Raw genomic sequence first — 26,919 nt, 5'->3', positions numbered from 1 at the left:
CAAACTTTGAAAGACTCCAAGGACAGCGATGTCCACGGCCTCTCTGGACAGACCCCTGTTCGGTGCTGCATCATTTCCACTAAGCTTTTACTCCCCTCCCCAAAATATCCCGTAGGAATTTCCTCGGTTGCAACTCCTGACCCTTGTCATCAGCCTTTTGCCATGTACCTTTGAAGAGCCTGGCTCCATTTTCTCCTATAGTCACTTTTAAAGAACTGGAAGACTGCCCATTACTCCTGACTTGGCCTCCTCCAAGCTAATCGAATGCAGGTCCCTCAGCCTGTCCGCAGCTGGCATGGCTCCCAGCCCCCGGCCACCTCAGCACCCCTTACTTCAGTTCAACCCGGCTTCTGCTGGGAGGCCCAGATGTGCACAGAGTAGTCCAGATGTGACTCTGCCGTGTCCCACAGAGGGGAATATGTGCTTCCCTCAGCCTCCTGCCTAGCCACAAGCAACGAGCTGTCATCACCACGAGCACGCCCTACTGACTCAGTCGTGAGGCTCACCAGGACCTTGGGTCCTTTCCACAGAGTTACTCCCCAGCCTGGGGATTATTACATTCCATGTATGGGGTTATTACATTCCAGATGCAGAACTTTGTATTTGTCTCTGTTTAAGTTTGAATCAACCCTTTCCTTCAGGTTATCAAGGTCCTTCTGAACAGCAGCTGTGCCCTCTAAAGTCTCAATGTGGTATCATCTACAAGTTTGATGAGTATACTCCATCCCATCATCCAGGTGGCTGATGAAATTCCTAAATAGCATTGGCCCCTATATTGAGTCCCTAGGACAACCACAAAATAACCAGCCACCAGTTAGTAGTTGAACTCTTCACCGCTGCCCTTTGAACCAGACATCACAGTCAGTTTTTCACCTCTATCTGCCTTGTAGCCCAGTTTGGCTGCAAGGATGATACAGGAGACTCCAGCAAAAGCCTTTAAGGTTAATGACAAAAATTCCCCTCTCCTCATTCAGGGAGCCAGTCATTTCACTGCAGAAGGAATGAGGTTGGTTAGGCGTGATCTGCCCTTGGTAAACCCACAGTGAATATTCCCAATTACCTTCCTGACCTTCGAGAGCCTGGAAACATCTTTCAGGAAGATCTGCTCCATACTCTTCCCAGGGACTGAGATGAGGCTGACCAGCCTGCAGCTCCCCAGATCAGCTACTACTCAGCAAAGCAGAGCTAAAGGTGATTCATTATTCCTTATCAGCTAAATTTTACTATAGAGACATTCCTCCCCTTTCCCCTACATTAGGTAGAGCTTCTTGTCTCACCTCAACACTGAAAACATATGCTGTTTGGAAAGAGGAGTGGGAGTGGGAAGTAAGGTCATCTCATGATAAATATTTTTAATTATTTCCATTAACATGGAAAACAATCACAGTTCCTGCTTACTGACATAACTGAAAGGAAACATTCACAGCAGTTTCATGTTCCATTTACCTAAAGAGCTATACCTGCACTGTATTCCTCAATAAACACTATACAGACATTGTTATTTTAAATGCCTGTTTACATTCCAGTAAAATTCTGCCAGCGTGGTATCTGATTTATTGATGCCATCAAAAGTCACAGGATTCCTGAAATGCCTCCCGAGACACAAAAATCAAAGCAGAAAGGAGATGCGTGTTGCTGTGGTATCAGCTTTACCCCACACGTTACGGGCTAGGTTTCCAGAAGCCGCCTGCATTTTCTGGAACAGAGCTCGGCGCCCGTGTTGAGCTGAGCGCGACTGCTTCCCCGGCTGCGCTCCTGGGAGGTGGGCTGGTGCAGACGGGGGAGCTCCCCGAGCCACCACTTGGTAATAGCAAGGTTCACTAGGGCTGCTCTCAGCCCACTCACTCCTCCGAAGGGGGCTCATAGAAACGTTGCCTCTTACCTTAGACTTTTAGGCTACGGAAAGAGAAAACTTAGTACGCAGTCAAGAAGCAAAGCTTTTTAGAAAAATAATTATGACGAAGAAAGCCTCCAGGCATGTCCTAAATGCACTGATGTTCAGTCACTTAGTGCAAGCCATCAGAAGAGCTCACCACGTGCACTGGGTATTCATTCAAAGGGGACTGAAATATGTCTTACTAAAAACATTCTAGTTTCTTTGCCTGTAAATTGATATTCACGTTAAATCTTTCTCCACAGATCAATACTGAAGAGTTTTACAATCTTTTGGTGGCATTTCCTTTCACTTTCAAAGCACTTTATTCAGAACCAAAATTACATGTTGTAAAACACTAAACTATTCCTGAAGAAGCTGGGGTTTTAAGCATTGAAGCAGAGCATCAGTACCACAGTGTATGTTCACATTCAATTATCACAGACAAATGAGGATTTCAGAATACAGTATTTCCCTTAATCACAAGGCTCATCTGTTTTTAAAGGCACTCCATCCTGACTTGAGGACAAAAAAGCTACAAAATGAAGTAATAGACAATAGTAAAAATTACATTCAGTTGAAATTGTATTTTTAACTTTAATTCATAGTTTCCGCTTGCAGTCTGAATATTTATATCGAGTCTTCTCTTCAGGAACCTCTTACTATCCAAGATACTATCTCTGCAGCTGTAATTCAACAGCGTAATTACTCTCAATCTTTTTGATAAGCTGAATAAACCAAGACTATCAGCCTGACTCAATCTTTTGGGGCAATTCCCAGTAATTTAAGATATCAGCATGCAATGCCCCATTCCACAGGCATGCTGTCCGTCCCTAGACATGAAATTTTGCATCTTCTACACCTGAAGAACATTTTGGTTTAATAGGATGTTGCCTACCAGGTAGGCCAGACTACTCCAATATTGAAAGATGAATTGCATAATCATTCTGTAGATTTGTGGAAATTATTTACTTTTCAATCACTGAAAGTGTTGGCCAACACCAGGCATACTACGATAGCAAAATCCACCTATTGAATCCACTAGAATTACCTACATTAAAAAACAGAATTAACTGATATTATACAAGAGTAGAGTCGCCACTGATAATCAACCCAGGGTAATACTCATCTACCGATAAATAATAGCACAGTATGACATGCAGAATATGCCAGAAATCATGGTGCAAATTAGCCAGTGTTCCCAGAGGTGAGTGGTGCTAGACGCCAGCCAACGCATCAGGCTAGAAACAGTACTGTAAATGGACCTTCTCACCACAAAGCAGGTAACATTCCCTTTTAATTCAGCAGCTAGTGCATGGATGGCACTAACAAACTGGGATCCTGGAGAATACTGACATGTAATGAGTCTGAAAGCAGATTTTTTCTCCCCCTAACCTCAAGGTTAATTATTTTAACAGCATGTATCTTCAAATTTTAATTAGTAGCGGTATTATTACAGCTTCTAACTCTAATGGCCTTCAGCTGAACACTGCCAATGCCTACCAGGACTTGGCTTGCTGCACTAGCCTGGAGATGAGAGAACTAACTAGTACTTACTAGTGGATGAATCGTGCTCTGTGGGAGGATCTCGACAGAATCCTAGAATGTGAAAAATAGGTGTAAGCACTACACACTGAAACAAGTTTCCTCATTGTTACCACACGTACACAGAAAGACTGAATCATCCAAATCAGCCACTGCAAGTATAATTGACATTAAAACAGCATTAGAGGGAAAAAGCTTTTCAGCTGCCTAGGTACAGCACATTCCTAAAATGCTCAATTATGAAATTAGATGCTTGGATTGCAGCAAATATGCTCGCTATCATCTAAAAGCTACTGTTGGCATTCTGTATTTAAACCTACAAAGTTTTATGGTTCAGCAGATGGAAGTGACACGTTTTAGAAATATGATGGATTGTAAGTATCAGTCACCAGAGCTGTAGCTCTCACTGCACGCCACATGAGGACCAAATCAATGAATGAGCTTAACATTGAATTTATCAGCATGGATATAGCTATTTTTGCTAGGTCTTTATTTCCTGTCGGCCACCTGAAAGCGGTTTGTGGCTCCCAGTGACAACTGCAATGAATGAGCTGTCCCTCAGCAGCAGAGGGATGAACCCAGAGGTGCCCGTGCCTGCGGGATGCCCGGGGCAATGCTGCAGCGAGCCAGCACTCTGCTCTGGGACCCGTATGAGACAGCCCCACACCCCACCCGAGTCCTCTCAATCAGACCAGCACACACCCTAAACTGCCCCCCGAAAACAGATAAAAGCGCCTGCTATACTGCAACTTCACAGTTACCCGGACCCAGACAGCAGTCAGCTTGCTGTGACTATAATGCCTGCTATGGAATATCAGAGTTCTACACCCTGTTCAAAATGGTTTCCTTCAATTATTGATTTGTGCATCTTGCTCATGAAATTCAGTGACATGCAGCCTTCCAGTCTCGTTGAGTACTTCCCTTTCAGCCCTCCCAATACCAGTGTCTTGGGGTTTCTTGGAGTGAAAAGCTTACATTAAGCATTTGGCCTCCCTGGGATGGGGATTACATACAGGCAAGAATCGAGGGAAATTGGATTCTTTCTCCCCACCTACCTCTCTGCCTACTGTCTGTCATGTTTGCAGACCGTATTAGCTCCTGCTGCTTGCAATTCCAGAAACACTTCCCTTTCTCTTTGGGGCGCATTCCAGCCACATCTGTCTACTGCTATAATCTCATTTTGCAGGATGCCACATCTCTCATTAGCTTTTAATTGTGGTAACACGGATCTAATCTTAAAGAGCAAATCAGAAACTGTTTGACAGCTAGAAAATATTCTTCAGGATAGAAGCATCATTACTAATGTTTAGATAATTGCAGGTATTTGTCTCCACTTGTACTAGAAAGTTATCTTAAATACAGGAAAAATACCCACATATTTAAAGAAGGAAGCTCCCATTTTTCTCAAGGGGAAAATCATTTTGGAGTGAATTTAGTGTACACTGTTGCTCTGAAGACCAATCTGAAATTTTAATTCTATTCTAATCTAACTTTATAAAAACAGAGGAGTTCATGTTTTGCTGGTTTCCACACAAAGGCAGTGTACAATTCTGCTTTTTTTTAATCTCAGGTTTTAAGACATACGATTACAAGTTTTATAATTCTAAAATATGTTACATACATTGCTAAGGGAAATCTATCTATATTCTTCCTTTTGAAGTCAAGTAATCTACTAGGTGAGCAAACAAAAATGTTTCAAGCTCAGCATTGTATACGTTTTTTCCAAAGCCAGGGTAAACATTCAGTAGCTGTGATTTACCATTCCATTTTTTTATGCAGCAGCAAAAATGCAGCTTAAAGGAATTAGCCCGTCAGTAAATCATCTCCCCCTGTACCGACAGCTGGAGATGGGAAGGGTACCCGTATCTCCCCTCCGTACGCGCACACAGCTTGTTCACCATCCGCTGCAGGAAAGCCAGGGCCTGCTCGTGAGCCGTCCGGGGGTGCAGCCCCTGCCCCCTCCCCGGGGGCTCTGCACGGCCCCTGCTGAGGCATCGCCCACCCTGACACCCAGCACCCACGGCAGCCGCCCCGCAGCAGCGTGCCCCCACAGCAAGAGACCCCAGCTGGGCCCAAAGCTGGAGTGTGCACACTCCGGCAGTCAGCCACTTCAAAACAAATCATCGCCGGAGCCGAGGAGCTACTGCTTGTGATAGGGTGCTCGCGCTCTCGCCTGAAAGCACAAAACAAGCACTAGAGAGAGCTGGTGATTTCAATGGGCAGCGAATCAAATTAAAAGAAGTCAGGCAAAATTTCATTTGAGGGGCAATTCAGGCTGATGTTACTTATGTGTGTGGGTGAGGAAAGATTCAGTATTCCATCTGTATCTGCTGGGGATCCACGTGAGCCTTCCAGCTACCTGACCTGTAGCACGCTCATCTGCAAAGCCTCTCAGCATGGGGAGAGTGTACTTCAGCTGATTAGAGTCACAAGTATTAACATGCTTTTAAAGTTGCAGCTTAATTTTTAGCTCCTGTGGTAAGAACCATCATGGGCTTGTATTCTTCTTGCTCTGCAGGTGGATGTTGCGGCCTCCACAGAGCACAGCAAACCTTGGGAAGGCATCACACGGTGCTACCCCAGGGGCTGCTCCCTCTCTACAAGGCTGTTCTTTGAGGCTTCAGTCCGGCCAGCCAAGGCAGGACAAGACACAGGCACGGCCATTAACTACTACACATACACCCCCCAAGAATATATAGTCATACTTGACAGCATTCTCAGCTTTAAACAAGGAACAGAACAAGTTGCTGCAGACAACTGGCATAGTTTCAGCTCAGGCATCTCCACTGATTTAATAAAAAAAGTGGAAAAAGTCCATGAAACAAAAAAGGGCAGATAAGCACCCAGCAGCTCTGCCAGCTTCCAGCAGGGACTGGGGCTCCTCTCACCCACCCTGCTCCCGCAGCGCTTGCTCGGCGAGGTGGACGACTCCTGCACACCCTTTGCAAGGCTCTGCAGGGCAGAAGCCCACCACAGCACACGTTTGTTCTGATATTATTCCTGTGGCAACTCTCAACAACACTGGACATCTTCATACTTACAAACCAGAGACTCTCGAGTTCTCGCCTCATATGTTAATTAGAAATTAATCACTCTGCAAATCAGAATAAGAACACTCCCACCTTGGCAATCCCTGCTGTTCACAGATGGCCATGTTCTGCTTGGCCAGCGGTGTGGGGTAAGGCTTGTCATCCGAGCACGAGCCTGCTGCATCCCCAATCCCAACCACAGACCGTGTCCAAGCTCAAACACATCTTACTCAACCAAAGAAAAAATAATCCCAGTGTGACCTGATCTTTAGCAGACTGAATAGGATGAGAATGGCTGTAGTGCTGTCCTGGAGCTCTGGAGGGCCAAGCTGCACAAGACATGCCCGGGAATGCCTACAGCAGGAGCTTCCAGAGCACTTAAGTCAGCTCCACTCCAGATATTTCACTTAAATTTAGAGCAAACCCTCCATTTTAAAGCTATGGATATTTTCATGGATACAAACTTCCTAGACACAGGAAAAAGATGGGTATGTAAACATTACAGCTTATCCTTTAGCAGTCTATCCTGGGTTTATCCTCCTTACTGACAAACAGGACTACTTCCATAAGAAAGAGTTTGAAAATTCCTGATAATCAGGGCTCTAGCCAAAAGGCAATAGCTCAAAAGAGTAAGAAAGAGGGTTTCAGTATCATTTTAGACCAGACTAGTGCTGAACTAAGAAAAAACCTCAAAGATACCATCAGCTCCATAAGAAAGCTGCAGAGATGGAATGGCACCCTTTCAGAGCAACAGCCCCCAGAAATGATACTCTCTTGACAGTAGAGATGAAACTGTTTAAATTCAGACACTTACGGGACAAATCACTCTGGTCCTCTACTGACTATGAAAAGGAGTCTCTTTTTGAAAGCAGGTATTAAATATCCAGCTGGATTTCTCATTAAGTAGGATAAGCCATTACAGCAATATTCAAAAAAATTAAATTTCCAAGTAGTTAGGTGTGAGCATGCAGTTTTATTCTTTGGTTATTTCTACATAAAGCCCTTTTTTTTTTTTTTTTTTTGAGAGAGATGTTCTTGCAGGCATTCCACATGGCCATTTTGTGCCTCAACTGCACTGTGATTATTTCTGATCTTCAGTGTTATCCAAGGCTGCCATGAAACATTTTACCAAACAGCACAGTACACTGTTGTACCTAACCTCTTTTGCAATGGAGAAAAGTCATAAATTTACTTCAAGACAGATTTAGATTCAAGGTCATTTCAAAGCTTTTAATTACTAACAGGGATTTAGGGATTTTTGTCCTCAGTGTTTAGGAGCAGCTGGCAATCTTACTCATTATTGTTATACACATGCTTTGTGTACAAACCATTTTTAATACTTGAGGCAACTGTAGCAGGGCTTGCGGGCTCACCTCTGGCACCTGCCAGCTACATCCACACACTCCAAGCCTTGCTATGTCCAATAAACCACACCAGCCCATCATTTAAAGATGTATATTAAACGCTGAGGATTTGACAAACTTCTTTAAGTCAAGAGTATTTCTGATGCAGCATTTCTCAAGCTCTAAGGGTTAGAAGTGCTCCTTCTCAGCAGATTATAGGATGCACTGGAACATTTACTGTTATTCCTGTGTTTTACAGAAGACAGCTGTATGCCAGGAAAATGCACTTAATGTTTGACACAAGTCGCTGAAGTCCTGACTCATCTCTTCCATGCAGACAGCAGAGAGGAGGCCGGCCGTTCCCCCCAGCCCCCCGGGAATTCCCTCTGAGGTAGGCCGGGGGCTCCTGCTCGGCGCCCCCCCCGGCGCTGGGGACCCCGAGAAGCCTCTGCCCCCCTGCCCAGGAGCCGCAGCCGCCAGCCCACGGGGGAGCAGGAGCACAAAAGACCCCTGGCACAGAGGCCTGGGGCCTCCCCCCACCGCGGCAAAACTGGCACTTCCCGAGGACATTTCTAAAGGACTGAAGTGCCAGCCTTTTTAAAGTTACGACATTTATTTCAACTTTCTGCAGCTACTGAAATAGAAAACGGACCTAGCATTAGAATCGCACAGCCAAATCTGTGTCATCCCCCCAACTAAAGGAGCACTGAAGTGGAGCAACACCAGCAGCCGCCGAGCCGGGGCCAGCGCTGCCCCCCGCACGCCCCGAGCCAGGCTCCGAGCGGGCAGCAGCGGAGCAGCACTAAGCCAGAGCTCCTTGCAGCCGTTAGCTCAATGCCTCCGATTTCCTACGAGGCACGCAAGAAATGTTTTCCTGGTGAAGGAATTCTAGCAATCTGTTTGCCGATTATTTAACCATAAATATTATGGCATTTCTTATGTAGCAGCTATTGCAGATGTTTCTACAGAAAGAACAAAGTTATAAACAACTCTTTTTTTTCAATTTATAGCATCTTACTAGAATATAAGAATTCAAATAATCCCTATGCACTTGCTAGAATAAAACACCCTACAGATGTTGACAACTACTGTTCACTTATGTGGCAACCTATGTATTTTTTTTAACATAATAATTTAAAGACAGAAAAAGACGACAAGCATCCAGAGGTGCATTTCTTCCCCAGTATCAGTTTGCAATACAAGTTATTTCAAACTTCAGTTGTTTCATGAAGAAAGAGCAAAATTTAGAAATTCTTATCCTCTGGATAAAAAACAGACTGCTGTACTTGCCACTTGCAGAACACAGATTTGGGAACAGGAGACAAAACCGTCACCTATCAGCTACAAAAAGGTAAAGGAAAAAAAAAATCTTGAAAGAAAACATAGTTCAACATCACTGGAAACAAAATTTTTAGTTCAAGCTTAAATTGCCTATACAAGATTAAAATGTTTTCTACACAGATTTTCTCTTACAAAAGACAGAGTCCTTTATACCAAGGGTATAAGTTACTACTTGTGAAAAAGCACAAACACAAACTTTTTTCCCGTCAACATGAAGGAACATTTTTGGTAGGGCCAGAGATCCCCGTTTCCCACATTGTGTGATTGATTACGCTCTACCCCTTAGAAGAGTTGATTGGTTTCCTGGTGCCAGGAAAATGATTGATGAATATTTCAAGCCATGGGCCTCTCTTCCTGCTGGGTGTCCTTTTCACATGTCTCCAATGGGCCTGGGGATTTTTTTTCAAGACTAGGAAGTGTCATTTTTATGGATATCATCCTGTGATAGGGACAGTTCACTGAGCAGGGGCCCTATGTAAATCAAAGTGAAATACTAAAGGTCAACTCAAGTGTTAAGGTGACAGACCCGTACAGCATGTATCAGGTAAGCAGGAAAACAGAAGTAGGCAAAGAAAAGCTTCACAAAGCCAGCAAGCAAAGCAGGAGGCATGGAGTAACTGCACTGTTAGCTTGCTACTGCGAATTGGTGGTAGCGAGCTATTACACAACACCAGCACTGAATGCACATTTCCTTGGTTTTCTTCCATTTTGTAAAACACTGCAACAGGACCAGCAGAGACCCATTCCGGTGGGAGCTTAGGTTTCCTTTTTTAGAAACACACACTTTCAAGAAAAAACAAACTTTACAGCTCAGAAGAGCGTTCTGGTTGGCAAGCACTGATTAAGAATTTCTAATGAAGCAGTGATGAGGCTAAGCTATGAATTCCCAGTTTGCATGCTGGATCAGTGTCATCAGCACAAACCCACCAGAGTTCGATGAATCTTCAAACCCGTCTCCACGCATCTGATAGTTAGCACAAACTTTTCATTTCAAATCAGACAATGTAATTAATAACAGTTAGTTTTTATGGGTGTTCAAGAAGCAATAATCTGACACCACAAAAGTTACCCAAATCAGTGTTTCATCACAAGACTGCAAGCTGCTGGAGAGGATCAGAAACCCACAGCTCTACCACGACTGCTGTGATTTCAACTAGCTCATACAACACTACCAGGAAAAAGCTCTTCCTGCCAACAGTTCTAGCTTTGCTGTTGTGTAGAAGCCTCCAGCCTTCCATGACCACTCCCCACAGGTGCTTTAAGCAACCGAGCCTGTGTGCTGACAAGCTGGTATGAGCTGCAGCAGCAAAGTACAGCTCAGCTGTAGGGGTTTGGGAGAAAGCACCTTCCCAGCCCGTGCCGCAGAATACCACCTTGACAGAGCCCGCTTGGGAGGAGCTGGATGCTTCTGTGACTGTGTTCAGTATTCATCTTCCCCCAAAACATACCTTTGGGGTACGTAAACACACTGGAACGATCTCAACAAATCCAGGATACTCTCAATAGTAAGGTAGAGATCAAAACCAAGTTCTTGTAGTACCCAAACCGCTCAGTCAACGCAGGCCGAGCAAAGTGACCCCAGCCCGGCTGAACTGACACCTGGATCTAACCCCCGAAAAAGCCTACCTTAAAAAATCAAGCCCCGAGCTTACATTCCACTGCAAAATAAGCCAAGATATCAGCTAGACTGCCACTCCCCTTAAACCAAAGCCTCAGTAACCAAGAACGCCACATGAAGTTATTTGCCGGTAAGAATCATCACTGCTTGGGATCCACAGGAAGGGCATTTCTTTACAGCAGCTGATAGAACAGGCACAGGACGGAGTCTCCTGGCAAAAGCATACACAAGACATCTGAAGTAACAATATACTTGGGAATATTTCTTTGTAAGCATTGCCAAATGAAGTCAAGTTACAGATGTGAGACTGAATGAAGAGATTTTTGGAGAACAAGTTGGTGTTTGGCAGAACTTTCAGAAACCAGAAGTTCTTTTCAGATTTTTTTTTACTACAACCACAAAAGTCATTTAATCACTTGGCTTCGTGATCTGAGGGCTCCAGAACAATTCCCACAGATAAGCCCTGTGCTTCTCAGTAGTGCCAGAGTCAGCACCAATCAAGTAGAATAAACCCTAACATCTATAGGAGCAGTGTGCTCATTTATAGTTTCAGAGAGACTAACCCTCTCGCTGGCTTGTTAACAGCACAGAAAATCCACCACGCTGACCTGAGCACAATGTACACCTTCAGAAATATGTACCACCACTGCAATTCCTGTCTCCTGCTGGAATAGCTGAAGGGGTTCTATATGACAAGAGAATTTTGAGATTTAGTCCCAAAGGCTTCACAATCCTGGATTTTATTTCCACAAAAAATATTTAAGGTTTCCATCAAGTTTCAGCTGAGAGACAAGGACATCACAGTAGTTTGTAGTCAGGCCTGGCATTAGAGCCTTGGCAAATTTTTATCAGGTTTTGGGTTGTTTTTTTTTTTCAGATGTATCCACAAAGGGAAAAAGCGCTTAAAAAAAATAGTCCTTCACACTGACCAGACACTTCTCCTGAGTTTAAATTTCACCACCTATACAAGCCTATAACTAGGAAGATTAGGCAATGGAAGGTAGACATGTAACTCATGCTCCCTGAAGGGCACGGGGTCCACCCTTTGTAAATGAAACCTCCTTATCCAAGAGCTGGAGTAGAATTCAGATACTCCAGACACATACTGCTTTCAAGATAAGTTATTGGTAATCATTTACCAATAAAGAACTTCACTGAAGTTAGCCTATCAGTGGTGTATTTCCTCTTTCTAACAAAACTTGTACGGAATCATTTTTATCAACATATAAAATCTGGAAGTCTTCTAATTAGATAATTAGAACTGTAATAATTAAGACTAAAGCTAAACCTCGAAGGGTCCTCTCATCCCCCAACTTCCCTTTCTCAATTAACTCTGCAAAGTGATAACCACTCTGGCTTAAAGGCTAAAAAATGAAAGGATCAAAAGGCTAGTTTAATACAGCTGGAGGGAAAGAATGCATTTCAGCTCACCAGCAACCATCTGATGAAACCCTAGGCCAATTCTTTATGTAAATGACTTAATTAGAATTACCAGATTACACTGCTGAAGGCTTTATTTAAATAGGCAGTTTATCTACAGGATAAACTGTGCTCTCATTCTCAGAGAATGCTAGTGTAAATGCATTTATCCAAAGCTACCGCCATGTAAGGGTTGAACAGTAATTTAATAAACTGCTTGCCATTCCCCCCTGCCAAAAAAAAAAAAAAAAAAAAAAGAAAAAAAGAGATATCACAAATGACTTGCCAGAGACAGGACAAAGATGACTATTGCTTCACAGCAATCAAGAAATAGTCTCCTAGATGGAAAAGTTAGCTCATTTTTTGTAATATGTTATCTTTATATTGTTTTATAGCAAAGCAGGGAAAAAATCCTGTTGTTGCAGTGTCACATCACCCACTGCATCTGCTGAACATACATTGCTAGTCCTGTTTTTAGTACAAAAAGGCATGCATAAACCCATTTTCCTGATTAATGATCTACAGAAGCCATCAATACCAAATTCCAACTTTACTCCAAGAGTTATTTTTCCATCTTACCATCAAACCAAACTAAGGAAATTTTTCCTAAATTACAAGACTTATTTCCCATCATAGACCCAAACTCAAAATTCTATTACTTATTATTGTCTATTATTTACAAAAGCAAGAGCCATCCACATTCAACAAGCCAATACCAAGTCAAAATAACACTGTAGCTTCTTGTTTATTCAGAGACATTTGACTTCAGCAGCATTGCCATTCGACAACTCAATTTGTTTTTCTTCCTAAATCTTCAAAGAAATGTTTATAGCAAGTAAACTAAGACCTAACTATATCAATGAAATAGTCTTTGTTAAGCAAAGGCTTATCTCAGATGCAAAGCAATCAAGCATAAAGAACCACTAAAAATGTCAGTGTGCACCAGTAAAGTTTGAGCGCGTTGTAGAAAGGGAAGGGATGCAAGCAGTGGGGTTTTTCTTTGAAAACCTCACATTCTTTGTGCTCTCACAACTTTCTTCTTCTCTCTGGTATGAAGTTCATCCAGATTAGCAATCTGCCTATCTGAAACTGATAATTTTAAGGGAACACAAAATTCAAGTAGTTTTCTGATACTTAAATCTTTCCAAGACCATAGCACACAAAGCGTCCAATTCTAGATAATCTGCTTTATCACCATTTTAGTTAAAATATAAAATTATTAAAACTGTAAAAGCCATCATGTTTCAATCAGAAGAAAAAAGATCCCAACTGAAGCTATAGGGAAACTGGTCCTAAATGGGACCCTGTTGGGAAACAACTGCTAATAGTACAGGAAAAGTGAATGCCCTCATGAAATGATTTTATCAAATAAAACATTTTACTCAATGCCATCGATTTGCTCGATGACAAAGTAAATTTCTTACATGGAGGGGGATGTACTCAAATCTGTAAGGAAAAGCCATCATCTTACAGTCTAAGAATGTCAAATGCCCCCTCAATAACGAGGCTGCAATTGCCCATAACTGCTGAAACGGAACCATGTAACTGCATTTCAAAGTTATTGAGGCTTCTTTCACTGAAGACACCAATAAACTTGCAGCAGTTTACTCAGGGTTAACACAGAAGCCACGTGCAGAGCTTAAGTTCATTAATGATTTTAACATAGCCACCAAGAATATAATCCTACTTTTATATATAGGTACACAGAATAAATATATATGTCATACAATTTTAACAGTTGTCATAAACAGCAAAGATGCTGTAGCTCAGAGTATCAAAAGCGCGATGAATCTTCCTTAAAAATGAATAAATGTCACAACTTTTCATTTGCCATTACCATTTGCAGATATTTTATAAGCCAACAAAGTAACAAGCCAATCTTTTCTGCTCCTCCCCCCACCGCAGCAGGCTTTAGAAAGACTGAAGGTCAAGCAATGTCTCAACACCGTGCCAGTATTTCACATTTTGGAAGGCAGAGTAGTAAAAGGTTGTTACATCATCCATTCAAAAGACTAACTGCAGCCACAGGTACAACGTCTAACGCATAAAACAGCTATGCAAGGCATGCAAATAACTCTTAAAACTAATCTGATGAATCAAAAGAGATTCCCCCCCCAAAATTCCACATATCTGTGGGAAAAATAGTCAACGCAGACAAAGTGTTAGTATCTTTGTATTATTAGGGACACGAAAGCAACAGACACTTCTCAAAATGAAAGCTCAAAAAGTATGAAGGATGAGAGGTACGCTTCAACCAACTGGAGACGTAATTAAGAGAGGAATAAAGTGCTTCTAGCAGCCTCACAAAGGGACACAATTCAAAATTACATTTCAGGGTAATTATAGAAATATCCATTTCTCTAACTGCCAGCGCCGCGTATGTTTTGGTAACGCTTGCACCAGCAAATGCCGAGCGATGTTGCCTGATAAGAAGACTCTTTTGTCTGAGCAAATCCTTTGTAGAAAAGAGTACCTCGGGATGGTAAAATGCAATCGTAAACCATAAAAATTGGCAGGGACATTCAAGTGCAGATGCGGTATCTGCATACTGGAAGTGTAAAAGCGTCCCAAATGGTGCCTATAAACACCCCGCGCAGCGCGCCCGGAGAGCGGCAGCGCCCGGGCGGCTGCGACCCGCGGTTTGTGCGCGGGGGGGCCCGCGGCCAGCGGCGCACGGAGCAGCCCTGCCCCGCGGCACACGCGTGGGGCCGCGGCCCGCAGCCCCGGGGGGAGCCGGGGCAGCGGCACGGCCACCCGCGCCTCGCCCTCCCGCGGGGCGGCCGGCGGCTCCACCAGAAGATTCAGACGGAAAAACACCCCGCGGTTGGGCTTTTGGGTTTTTGGTTTTTTTTTTTTTTTTTTGAGGGAAAGGGTAAATCAGCAGGAAACCCCTCGCTTTCAGCGGGGCACTCGTTACGGGCAGCGAAGCCCCGCGTGTCCCCGCCCGTCCCGCCCCGCGCTCTCCCCGCGGGCGGCAGCTGAGCGGCGGGGACCCCCCACCCCTCCGGCACCAGGGACCCCCCCAGCACCGGGGATGCCCCGGCACCGGGGACACCCCCCCCGCCCCCCCGGCAGCGCGCGCTGCCGGCGCGGCCCTTTGTTGTGCCCCACGACCGCGGAAAGTTGCGACCCCCGGGAGCCACCACCCCCCCACACACACACACACGCTCCCCCCACGGCACCCGGGGAGGGGGGGGGGGGCGGCCGAGGCGCGGCAGGCGGAGCCCCCCCGGCCCCGCGCTCCGGTGCGTTACCGCGCCACACGGCCCACCGCCATCCCACCCCCACCCCCGGCCCTGAGGGGCCGGACCCCCCGCGCTCCCACTCACCGTTGCGGGGCGGCCCCTTGGCGGCGGCGGCAGCACGGGGCTCCGGGAGCTCTGCGGGCGGCTCCAGCTCCATGGCGGCGCCGGGGCCGCGGCGGGCCGGGGCGCGGCGGGTCTCAGGGGCCCCGGCGGCCGCGCTGCCCCATGGCCGCTGCTGACAGCCCGAGCCGCCGCTGCGGGCGCCGCGCTCGGGCCGGGCCGGGCCGCCCACCCGCGGGGCACGACGGGAACTGTAGTCCTCCCCCGCCGCCCGGATGTCCCCGCGGGGGGGCCGCCACGCCTCCGCCCGGCCACGCCCCTACCGGCTCCGGTTGGCCCCGCCCCTCCGCCCGGCCCCGCCCACCGACCCCGGCCCGCGCCGTGGGGACGGTCCCACGCGCCGGCCGCGCCCGGTGGCCACCCCCCCCCCGCCAAACACCGCCCGGTACACCGGGACCGGCGCGCCGCTAGGGGGCGCCCGAGCCCGCAGCGCGGCACCGGAGGGGGGGGGGGAACCGGGGGTCCCGGGGAGGGTCCCGGGGAACCCGCCTCGATACGGGAGAGGACCGGCGGGGCCGGGAAAGGCAGCGCGGGGAGGGAGCGGGCAGCGCCGGTATGGCGCACCGAGCGGCCCGGGATACCGGACAGACCCGTCCGGGGGTCAGCGGGCTGCCCCGGTACAGGGAAAACCCGGACGGCCCCGGGGCGGGCACCGGCCAGCTCCGCCCGGGCGGGACCGCGCCGCCCCCCGCCGCCGCGGCGCCGCTCCCGGGGCCGGTGCCGCCGCCGGGCCGGGGCGGGGCGGGCCGGGCCGGGCCGGGGCGGGCGGCTCCTCCCCGCCGCCGGGCCGGGCCGGGCGGAGCGGGCGCTCGGTGCGGGCGCTCGGCGCCGCTCTCGCCATGCGGGCGCTGCTGCTGCTGCCGGCGCTGCTGCTGCTGCCGGCGCTGGCCGCGGTGCGCGCCGCCGCCGCCACGGTAAGCACCGGCACCGGGGCTGGGATCGGGGCCGGGGCTGCGCCCACCCGCCGGCTCCCCGGGAGCGGCCGGGGGGCAGCCCCCGCTCTCCCTGCGGGGGCCGGTGCCGTCGAGGCTGGCGGACTCCCGAGGCGTCGCCCCCCCGCACCGACACCGAGCGGGCGAGGGGGGGAGCACCCCCCGGGATGCCACCGGCACCGCAACCGGGGACCGAGGCCTGTGGGCCGGGGCTCCGCGCTCCGAGGGGCAGAGGCGGCGTTTTCCTGCCCGAACCGGATTTCGGGGCAGCGATGCCCCGAACCCGCTCCCCTTGGCCACCAGCCCGGCGCTGGGGGGGCCCCGGGGCGCGGAGCCCGGAGCGTGGGACGTTCCCGGGGAAGGGCTGGTGCCGGTTTGGTGCCGGTGGTCCCTTCGCTGCGGGGGGGTTTTGGCTGGGGGGGGTGGGGGGGGGGAATGGTTGGGGCTGCGCGCGTTGCTTGGTGGGACCCCGGCGCTACGATTAACGTCTCCGCGCCGGAGCGAACAGCCCCGACAAGATTTCCTCGGCCGAGATGAGGGGAGCGGGGGGGACACGGCAGCGGGTGGGAGCCCTTGGTTCCAGCCCTCCCCACGGGTGCTCTCCCGTGGGACCCAGTGGGTGAGGCTGGAGCGGGGACGCGGGGACCCAGCCCGGAGGGAAGGTGGTGGGAGCAGCCCCCCGGGGAGGAAGGGCACCGAAGCGTTACAAAGCCCAAGATTTTCTGAGTGGTTTGGTGGAACAAGGTGAAAACGCGGCTGTTGGTGGCAGCGGTTGGTTCGGGAGCGGTGCCCCGGGGGAGCCCTGGCACTGGGGGGTCCCCGCCGCGCTTCGGGGGTGATGCTGCCCAAAGGACCCCCGGGGAGCCGCCCGGTGCTCTAGCCCCCCCCCCCCCCAGCTCCCCGCCGGGCTCGGAGGTGTGTTTGCAGTTCTTGCTCTTTCGGGTGAGATCCCCTCGGTGGGCATTTCGCGTTTCGCACGCCTGACCCACACGGGACGCCCGAGCAGCGCCCGGGGCCTGGCCACCGTCAGGCACGGCCCAGCCCTGCCCGCCCCGCTCTGCCTCGGCTCCCGGGGCTGCACAACGCGTTGTGCCAAGCCGGAGAGGAGGAGGAGGAGGAGGAGGAGGAAGAGGAGGGTGACATGGTTTCCCTCCTGTGATGGGGACATGCCTTCCAGCAGCTGTGCGAGAGGCGCGCAGCGCGACGGCGGGCTTATCAACACAGCGTGTTTTCCTCCAAGACAAGTCCTCTGGCAGCAATAAAAGGACAGCTTAAAAGCTGGCCCAGGTTCATTGTCAAAGGTCCCGCTTTCTCCAAATAATGGCACAAACTCCGTGCTCACACGGACGCTCTTGCAAGAGGTCCCAGAAACTAGGCAGCGCTGGGAAAATTATCCAGCTCGTAAAACCGGGAGGGAGGAAACCCTCAGCAAAGTGCAGGCAGCGCTCTCCCACGCCAGCCGTGGGTGCGCAGCCCCACCACGGAGCTGGGACCCGGCCCCCGGAGGAGCGGCAGCACCCACCTGCGCGCGCCCTGGGCTGGGGGCTGCAGCGAGCGGGGGGATTCACGGAAAAAAAAAAAAAACCCCGGAGCCGCAGCAGCCCCCATGGAGGTTTCTTAGGGAGCTGCCAGATTCCCACCCAGAGCAGCCCCTTCGGCACGGGCTGCCCCGAGCCCCCACGGCCCGACCCACCCGCATGCCGTCGGGGAGGGGGTCCCGTGTGTGCCGGGGGGTGCGGGGTGTCCCCCGCAGGGTCGGGGCATGGGGGGCGCGGGCTGACGGACGACACCGGGCCGATGCACCCAGGCAGAGTGACCCCGAGGCGGGGTGACCCTCGCAGAATGGACCGCGTGGGGGGATTATTTTTTTTTAAGACTTCCTTGTTTATCGCCTTTTCTGTATTAATAGAACATACGGTTCCTGTTTAAGGAAGCCGTTTAAAAGGCAGAACGAGGTTTAATGTTACTGCCCCGCGTGAAGGCAGCCCCGGCTGTTGTGCAGCAAGGCGCACGCAGCGCCCGGGAAGGGGCAGCCAGCGCGTCCCCCCCCCCGGCCCCCAGCGCCCGCTCGCACCTCGACCCGAGGTGAGCAGATTTTTCTGTTGCTGCGCGTCCACGAAACAAAAGCGGCTGCCGGGCCCCTGGGCCGCTGGCTGCCCGCCCGGCCGGCTGCCTGCGAGGCTGCGCCCTGCCCCGGCCGGGGGCCGTTTGCTGGGCGGCGGGGAGGGAAATGGCTTGACCCGGGAGGTTTTGGGGAGGGAGGTTGCCCCTTGGTGCCTCCGTGCGCCGGGTCCGGCATAAACAGCCGCCCAGCGGGTTGCTCCCGGCGCATTTGGTGCGGGTGGGTCCAACCCGCTCGCACCCCACCTCGACGGGGCACGCGGGGCCTCCGCGGCGGCCGGGCCTGGAAGGGTGGCGGGGGGGGAACGGGCAGCCCCCCGGCCACCGTCTCCCGCGGGAACGAGCTCCCAGCACGGGCAGACGCAGCCCGGCCCTGCGAAAGGCGCGGGTGGGATTGCAGCACGTCCTGGGGGGTCGGGCTGTGCTGCGGCGGTGGGAGCTTCGCCGGTGGTTGGTGCTTGAGGTGCTGGTGGGAACGGGGGACCCCGGCTGGGAGATGAAGTGGGGGTCCCCTGGGGCACACCAGGAACTCGTGCAGGGCTCCCATAGGGATGTGTGTGGAAACTGGGACTTCCTACAGGTTTCCCACAAGGGTATGTGCGAACTGGGACCCTGTGTGGGGCTCCTACAGGGACGTGTGTGCAAACTGGGACCTCACGCAGGGTTCCCCCAGGGACGTGTGTGCACACCAGGACCTCGTGCAGCGCTGTGCACACGGAGGGACGGAGCTTGTGACAAGGACAGCAGCCCTGCTCGGGGGCCGGGGAGCTGCCTGGGTGCGTGCGGAGGGGCCGGCAGCTCCTGGCCACGCTGTGAATCCCGCTGCCTGTTTGCACAAGCACCGGCATTGCCATGGGGAGGTCAGGGGGCCCCAGGGAGGTGCGAGAGCCTGGAGGGGTTGTGTTTGGGGAGGGGATCCCGCTCCCTGCCCCGCTGCTCCCTGCCGAGAGCTTGATTAGATCCTGTTCGATTTACAGCCCTCTCAGCCGCCTGGTGTTTTCCTGCCGGCCAGCAGGACCTTCGTTTCCCTTTGAGAGAAGCTTTTTTGAAATGCAAAATGCAGGAGGTTTTGCTGCCGCTTTAGGCAGGGAATGGGGCTGTGGGGATCTGGGGGTCCCTCCCAGGCAGGCAGTGCCCAGGGAAAACCACTGCCCGGGTGCTACCGCCGTGTCAGCCCCGTTGGGCACGGGAAGGATGGTGCCTGCGTGGCCGTGGGTGCTGCCGCGGGCCCTGTGGGCCTCTGCCCTTTCCCACGCTGCGCTGCACTCCGGGGGAGGACGGGGGGGGGGAGCCAGGGCTGAACTCATTTCCCAGCTCTGCCCCATTTCTCTTTCCCAGGGTGAGTCAGAGTCCCCGCGGGCCGAGCCCTCTCCCTCCGGGGTCACCGCACTGCCTCTTCCCTTTCTCCCACCCTCCCGGGTGCTTGGAGCAGGCGCATCCCCACGCACGGGGCACCCCGTGCAGCCCGGCCGTGCTCCCCACCAGCCCAGACGTCCCCCACGGGTGCTCAGCCGGTGGCAGGGGATGAGAGGGACCCATCTCCCCGTCCCGGCGGGCAGGCAGCACCCCAGCCTTGTTCCTGAGCGTAGCGGCGGGGAGAACGGTTCCTTCTCTGCCGAAACCAGCCGAAAAGCACCCTGGGCTCTGTGGCGTGAGTCAGGGGCCGTGTGTGGAACAAGGGACTCCTTGAGCGTGCGCCTCGGGCCATCGCGGGTGTCTGGAGGGGCCGAGCTCACCCCGAGGTGGCTGCGCGTCACCGTGAACAACGGACCCTGTGTGGGCTGGGGGCCGGGGGCTGCGGGGGAACAGAGGCGCTTCTGGCTCTCCTCGCTGCCGTCCCGGCTCGCTCCGTCCTTGCTGGAGGCTGGGAAACAGCTGCAGAAATGGGACCAAAGTTCCCAGAGCACAAAACGCTCCGGTGGCCGCGGGGGGCGAGTGGCTGCCTGGGTTTTGTCACCCGTCACCCGGGTGCAGGGCGGTGGGACAGGGATGCCAGGCGATGCCCCGCGCTCTTCGGGAGCCCTCCGGGCGTGCAGCGGAGAGGGACTCGGCCGTCATGGCTTGCTGGGGTCAGCGGGGCCGTCGGGGGGGGGACACCAGGCTCGGCGGCCGCCCCACCCACCGCCGCGTGTCCCCGCAGGCGCTGGGCGAGGGGGACCAGGTCCGGATGACCTCCGAGGGCTCCGACTGCCGCTGCAAGTGCATCCTGCGGCCGCTCAGCAAGGACGCCTGCAGCCGCGTCAGGAACGGCAGCGCGCGGGTGGAGGACTTCTACACGGTGGAGACGGTGAGCTCGGGGGCCGACTGCAAGTGCTCCTGCACCGCCCCCCCCCTCCTCGCTCAACCCCTGCGAGAACGAGTGGAAGATGGAGAAGCTGAAGAAGCAGGCGCCCGAGCTCTTCAAGGTATCCGCGGGCGTGGCAGGACCGGGGGGGCTGGGGGCCGGAGACCCAGAGACCCCCTCCCCACGCGTAGGAGCCCACGCTCCCCGTCCCGGCAGGCCCAGGGGGGGCAATGGAGCCATGTGGTTCCTGTGCTCTGGCCGTGAGAGGGGATGGGGATGCATGGGGGGGGATCCGCCCTGCCCCACGCCCCGTGCCCCAGCCCTGCCCCACGCCCCGTGCCCCAGCCCTGCTCCCCCCTCTGCAGCTGCAGTCCATGGTGGACCTGCTGGAGGGAACGCTCTACAGCATGGACCTGATGAAGGTGCACTCCTACATCAGCAAGGTGGTGGCCCAGATGAACACGCTGGAGGAGGTGAGGGGGGGCTCCGGCAGGCACCCCCCTGCCGCGTGCCCTGTCTGGCTGCTCGAAACCATCTCGGGGTGCCGTGGGGTCCCCCAGGCGGGGCTCCACACCTCTCCCCTGCTCCACACCTCTCCTCCCCTCCAGACCATCAAGACCAACCTGAGCAGGGAGAATGACTTCATGAAGGAGAGCGTCCTGCACCTCACCGACCAGATGAGACGCTACGAGAACTACTCCGACATCATGATCAGCATCAAGAAGGAGATCTCCAACCTGGGCTACCAGCTGCTGCAGAAGGACGCTGCCGCCATCCCCGAGAGCAAGGCACAGGTACCCCCGGGGACCCAGCCCCTCGCCGGCACGGCCGGGGCCGCTGAGCTTCTCCTGCCGTGGGGCAGAGCTGAGCTCCCCTGGGATTGTGGCGGGTGCTGGCAACTCCCGTGAGCACATCGGGGTGTCGAGGGCTGGCGCCTGCACCCACTGCCCGGCACGGTGGTGGGAGGGGAGGGGGGGTCTGATTGGGCTGTGCCCCCCTCAGAATACGGCGGGCGGCCAAGAGAAGGAGGCAGGACGGTACCCCAGCACCCGCAAGGCGCTGGGGGACAGGGCAGCCCCCCGAGCGCCCAAGGAGAAGCAGCTGAAGCCTGAGAAGCCCAAAAAGGAGAACGTGAAGGCCAGGGGGGGGTTGCAGCCCACGCCCAAGCCCAAGCCGTCGGCGCACCAGCAAACCGTGGTCCGGGGCATCACTTACTACAAGGCCGGGCAGGCGGGGGCAGCGGAGGGGCCAGCCGGCAGCCGCGGTGAGTACCCAGGGTGGGGCAGGGGTGTGGGGGGGGCTGGGGGCACCCTCCTGCCGTGGTGCTGCTCAGCAGGGCGGAGGGGCTGGGGGCTGCCCCCCCATCGACACACCGACCCCCCGGCTCATCCCCCCCGCAGAGAACCCAGCGAGGGGGGCGGCTGCGCTGGAGCGGCAGGAGGAGAGGGGCCCCCCGCCCCCCCGAGCCGAGGGGACCCTGGCCCAAGCTGTCACACGGGCAGAGACCACCGTGCCCAGCACCACGGCTACGCCCAGCACTGCCCCGGCCCCCCGCACCACTGCCCGCAGCCCCCCCGCCACCGTCCTGGGTCAGGGGGCTGACAGCACCGGGGGCCCTGAAACACCGAATAGAGGTGGGTGAGGGAGGGGGGGGCTGGGAGGGGGCACCCATCCCGGTGGTCCTAGCACCCATGGCTGGGCTGGGGCAGCAATAGTCCTGCCACGGCAAAGGGCTTCCCAGCCCCGGCAGAGGCAGGCTGCCTGGGGCGGGGGTAAGCCTTCCTCCTCCTCCTCCTCGGTACCCAGTGAAGGAGGTGGAGTGCGAAGGCACCATTGAGTCGGTGGAGCCCCCCACGGAGCACCACAGCTACGGGCGCAACGAGGGGGCCTGGATGAAGGACCCGGCGGCCAAGGATGACCGCATCTACGTCACCAACTACTACTATGGCAACAGCCTGGTGGAGTTCAGGAGCCTCGAGAACTTCAAGCAGGGTGAGGGCTGGTGGCCCAGGGGACACGGGGGGCCCCGGCTCCTCCTGGGTGGGTGCCCAGCGCCGTGCAACACCGGCTGTGCCGGGCCCTGGGGTGGTGGGGACCCGCGCTGGGGAGCACCCGTGGGGCAGCGAGGGGGATGCACGTCCCCTGCCGCTGCCGGCACGCTCAGGCCATCGAGCACGGGACCCCCCCCCCAGCGCTGCAAAGGGTCCCAACGCCTCCCCCCCGCCCGCTCACAGGCCGCTGGAGCAATCTCTACAAGCTGCCCTACAACTGGATCGGCACCGGGCACGTGGTGTACCGGGGGGCCTTTTACTACAACCGCGCCTTCACCAAGAACATCATCAAGTACGACCTGAAGGAGCGGTACGTGGCGGGCTGGGCGCTGCTCCACGACGTGGTGTACGAGGACACGACGCCCTGGAAGTGGAGGGGCCACTCGGATATCGACTTCGCTGTGGACGAGAGCGGGCTCTGGGTCATCTACCCCTCCGTGGACTACGACTACTCGCAGCAGGAGGTGATCGTCCTGAGCCGGCTGGACCCCGGGGACCTCTCGGTGCGGAGGGAGACCACCTGGAAGACGGGGCTGAAGCGCAACGCCTACGGGAACTGCTTCATCATCTGCGGCATCCTCTACGCTGTGGACACCTACAGCCAGAAGGAAGGGCAGATCTCCTACGCCTTCGACACACACACGGACACGGAGGCCGAGCTCCGGCTGCCCTTCCTCAACCAGTACGCCTTCACCACGCAGGTCGACTACAACCCCAAGGAGAAGGTGCTCTACGCCTGGGACAACGGCCATCAGGTGACGTACGGGCTCCGCTTCGTGGTCTAAGCGCCTGGCCGGGTCCCAGCCGCATCCCTGCGCCCACCCTCCACCGTGCCCGCCCGGGGTCCCCCGGCACAGCCCGGCCCCGGCACCCCAGCCGGGCCAGGGCTGCGGCGAGACCCCGGCTTCCCCCCCCCCCCCCAACCCTCCCCAGCCACCCGCACCGCAGGGCAGGGGGTGCGGGTAAGCCCAGCCCCCCCAGCACACACCCCCACAACAACGTGGCCTCCGGGGCCGTGGGGCTGCCCCATGGCCAGCAGCTCGGCCGGCATCGCCTTCCCGGGGACGCGGGGGAGGACCCCAACCCCGCGGCACCGACACGCGGCAGCACCGTCCCCGCGCGCCACCACACGGAGCCCCCGCTCGCGTGCACCCAGCCCGAGCACCGCACCCCCGGAGCCCCGCGCTTACCGTCCCCGCCAGCGGTGCCTGGGCACCGGCCCTCGCCTGCCCCGAGCCACCACGGGGTGGGCTGGGCCCCCTCGCAGCCGGGGCAGGAGGAGCAGCTGCCGATTGCTGTTTTAGGAGACGCGATTAAGATGCCTTTGCTTTTGCTGCTTTTTAGCTTATTATTTAAATGCATTCACCGGAGCAGCCTGCCCGCCGTGTCGGGGTGCCCTGCCTGCACCCAGCACCGGGTAGGGAGCGGGCGTGCACGGCTTGGTTTTGGTCATTTTAGACATGAACAGTATTAAAAAAATAACAGATGTGAAACTGAGCTGCGTGCGTTGTCGTTTCTCCTGAAGGCGGGCAGGGAGGAGCGGGCAGGGCAGGCGCTCCCCGTTTCCATCCCCATCCCACAGCCAGCTGTGGCCGGGGGTTGCTGGCACATCTGGCTGCTGCTCATTGCACATCTGGCTGGCGCGGGTCCGAGCAGCGCTCCCCGCAGCGAGCCCAGGGAGAGCACCCCACGTCCCCCCAGGAGAGCAGGAAAGGGCGAGGGGAGCCGCTGAGCGTGGGCACGGCAGGAGCAGCTGCCCCCACTCTGCTGCAAAATTTGGCAAGCGTGGGTGCTGGGGGCCCCGAGGAGTGAGAGCAGCCCCTGCAGCCCAGCTCCTGCCCGCGTACGCTGGGCCAGCTGCCCCTCGGTACTGGGCAGCCTCACGCACGGGCCGGGTGTCCTGGGGGGCTGTGGCCGGGATCCTCGTGCTGCGGAGCCGCCACCGCACAGCTGAGCCCGGTGTCCCGGCACGCCGGTGTGGCTGAAATGGTTCCTGCTGGAAAGACCCGAGGCCGGTGCTGGGCACAGGGCAGCCTGGCAGGACCCCCCGCCCCAGCCCCACGCTGTGCCCGGGTCCTGCTCTGGCTCCCGAAGGCACCGACTGTCCCTGTCCCTGTCCCTGCCTGTACCTCGGCCCCCAGCCCCCCCCGAGCATCCCTTGCTCAGCCGCCCCACCACGAGAAAGGAGCTGGCTGACTTTTTCCCCCCCCGCTGGGTCCCTGCCAGGCTTTTATCTAGCGATCCCCAGCAAATCCCTGTCCAAACAATACAGATTTCTGACATTTTTTTGCGGTAAAGTAAACTCCCAGCACATCTCTAATTCCAGGGCTTTGTTATTCTTCGGCGGGGGCTGCCATGGCTCTGCGCTGCCTCGCTGCGCTGGGCTGGGCTGCGGGACACCCCTCGGCAAGAAAACAGGGGCAACGGAGTAATTAAACCCGCGTGGCCAGAGGGCAACATCCCCTAATTGCAGCCACAGGGCCTCCTGTAAAGACACCCCTCTGAGAGCAGGCCCCTCGCTGCCGCTAACACCGTGATAACGAGGAGCTTTAATTATGCCCACCTGACAGATGTTTCATGAAATATGTTCTCCCCCTCCTCAACGGCCGCCCGGCCTCGTCCCCAAAACCTGCAGCCGCGTGCGCCGGCTCGGCCGGGCTCCGCAGCCCCGTCCCACCGCAGGCAGGGGCAGCTGGTGGGGGGGTGACATGGAGCCATGTGGGGTGATACAGGGCAATACGGGGTGATATGGGGCGACGTGGAGTGATGTGGGGTGATACGGAGCAGCGAGGCAGCAGAAGTCTGCAGCCTCAGGAGGGTTTTTGGGCAGCACGGGCTGTAAAAGCTCCGGCGCTGTGAAAGCTGGGGCGTGGGCACTGGGAAAGCATCCCCCAGCTCCCCACCAACAAAACAACCAGCACCGAGCAAAAACAAAGGGGTTTTTGTTTCCTGGTGGGGTTATTGTGCTGGGTCCTTCGGGCTTCCCAGACCCCCCACCGCTCCACACCTTTTTCCCCATGTAAAGTCACCCTGATCCCCTTTCCCTGCTATTCTATGCCAGGGAATCACCCCTCAGGCCGGGTTCCTCCGAGCGCCTGCCCTGATGCTCCTCGCCTGACCAGCCCATCCCCGTGGCAGCGCTGCTGCACCCGCAGCCAGACTCTGGGGATGTCCCTCGCTCCTGCTGCTGCCCGCAGGGATGCGTCAGGGGGGGTCCAGCCCCAGCAGCCCTTCACCAGCTGGTCCTTGTCCTTGTCCTGCTCCTGGCCATGGTCCCCGATGCCTGGTCCTGGTCTCTGCTCCTGCTCCTGGTCCCAGTCCCCGTCCCAAGCAGGATGAGGGAGGTCCCGAGCAGCCTGGGGAGGGTGGGGGTCCCCGAGCAGGACCTGGCGGGGACGTGTGGGTGGGGGCAGGATGGCCTCCCGCCGGGCGCCGGGTGCTGCTGACTTCCAGACATTCCTCCTGTGCGTGGCCGGCATCACCTCGGCTCATAACGTGATTAAAAGATTAAAATCTCTCAGTTCAGCAACAAGCAGCAAATGAAGCTTGAGACAGGGATGCTGAGGGACTGCGGTGCCCGCGGCCCTCGTGACGGCAACGTGGCACCCGAGGAAGGGCAGCCAAGGCCAACCGGGCGGGCGGCTGCTGGTGCCCTCCCTTCGAAAATCCCAAACCACCCTCCCACGGGCACAGCCGGCCCCTCGGTGAAGCCGGGCAGAGAAGCCCTGATCCCCCCACCCCCGCCGCCTCCTTCTCAGTTACTGCCCGGGGTCGGTTTGTTTGTGGTGGTTTTGCCCCGTTCCTGGCCCCTCTGCCCAGGCTGGCCGCCCCACCGGCCCCGTGCCAGGGCACGGCGCAGAGCCGCCGGCGAGCCGGGGGGCAGCCAGCGTTTGGGGGGCAGGATGCACAGCGGGCAGAGCACAGCCCCAGCCCTGCTCCAGGTGACATCCCAGCCAGAGCCTGTCCCCACCCGCGGCCCGTCAGCACCCACCAAGGGT

General features: G+C 55.2%; 2 protein-coding genes across 5 annotated transcripts in view; one reads left to right on the top strand and one right to left on the bottom strand.

Moving 5' to 3' along the window:
* NR6A1 (nuclear receptor subfamily 6 group A member 1) overlaps nucleotides 1-15,673 on the bottom strand; it is a 93,922-nt gene extending 78,249 nt beyond the window's left edge. For 2 of the 4 annotated variants that reach the window (XM_042786739.1, XM_042786740.1), the window contains exons 1-2: nucleotides 15,498-15,673; nucleotides 3,431-3,472 (exon numbers count right to left, since the gene is read on the bottom strand). In XM_042786739.1, the coding sequence (XP_042642673.1) occupies nucleotides 3,431-3,472; nucleotides 15,498-15,570 (115 nt within the window). In that variant the 5' untranslated portion in view covers nucleotides 15,571-15,673. The remainder of the gene's footprint in view (nucleotides 1-3,430; nucleotides 3,473-15,497) is intronic. The other 2 variants (XM_042786741.1, XM_042786742.1) reach the window with 1 other exon arrangement.
* A 681-nt stretch (nucleotides 15,674-16,354) lies between these two features.
* Nucleotides 16,355-24,418, top strand: OLFML2A (olfactomedin like 2A). The gene is given in 9 exon segments (XM_032982581.2): nucleotides 16,355-16,447; nucleotides 20,727-20,912; nucleotides 20,914-20,991; nucleotides 21,236-21,343; nucleotides 21,479-21,664; nucleotides 21,873-22,134; nucleotides 22,271-22,504; nucleotides 22,677-22,862; nucleotides 23,105-24,418. Coding segments are annotated over 9 exon segments (1,917 nt in total). The 5' UTR covers nucleotides 16,355-16,372; the 3' UTR covers nucleotides 23,707-24,418.
* The last annotated feature ends 2,501 nt before the right edge of the window (nucleotides 24,419-26,919 follow it).

The sequence above is a fragment of the Tyto alba genome, unplaced genomic scaffold (assembly GCF_018691265.1).
Source record: "Tyto alba isolate M040663 unplaced genomic scaffold, T.alba_DEE_v4.0 Super-Scaffold_11, whole genome shotgun sequence".
Taxonomy (NCBI): domain Eukaryota; kingdom Metazoa; phylum Chordata; class Aves; order Strigiformes; family Tytonidae; genus Tyto; species Tyto alba.
This window is presented reverse-complemented; position numbering and strand designations above follow the sequence as displayed.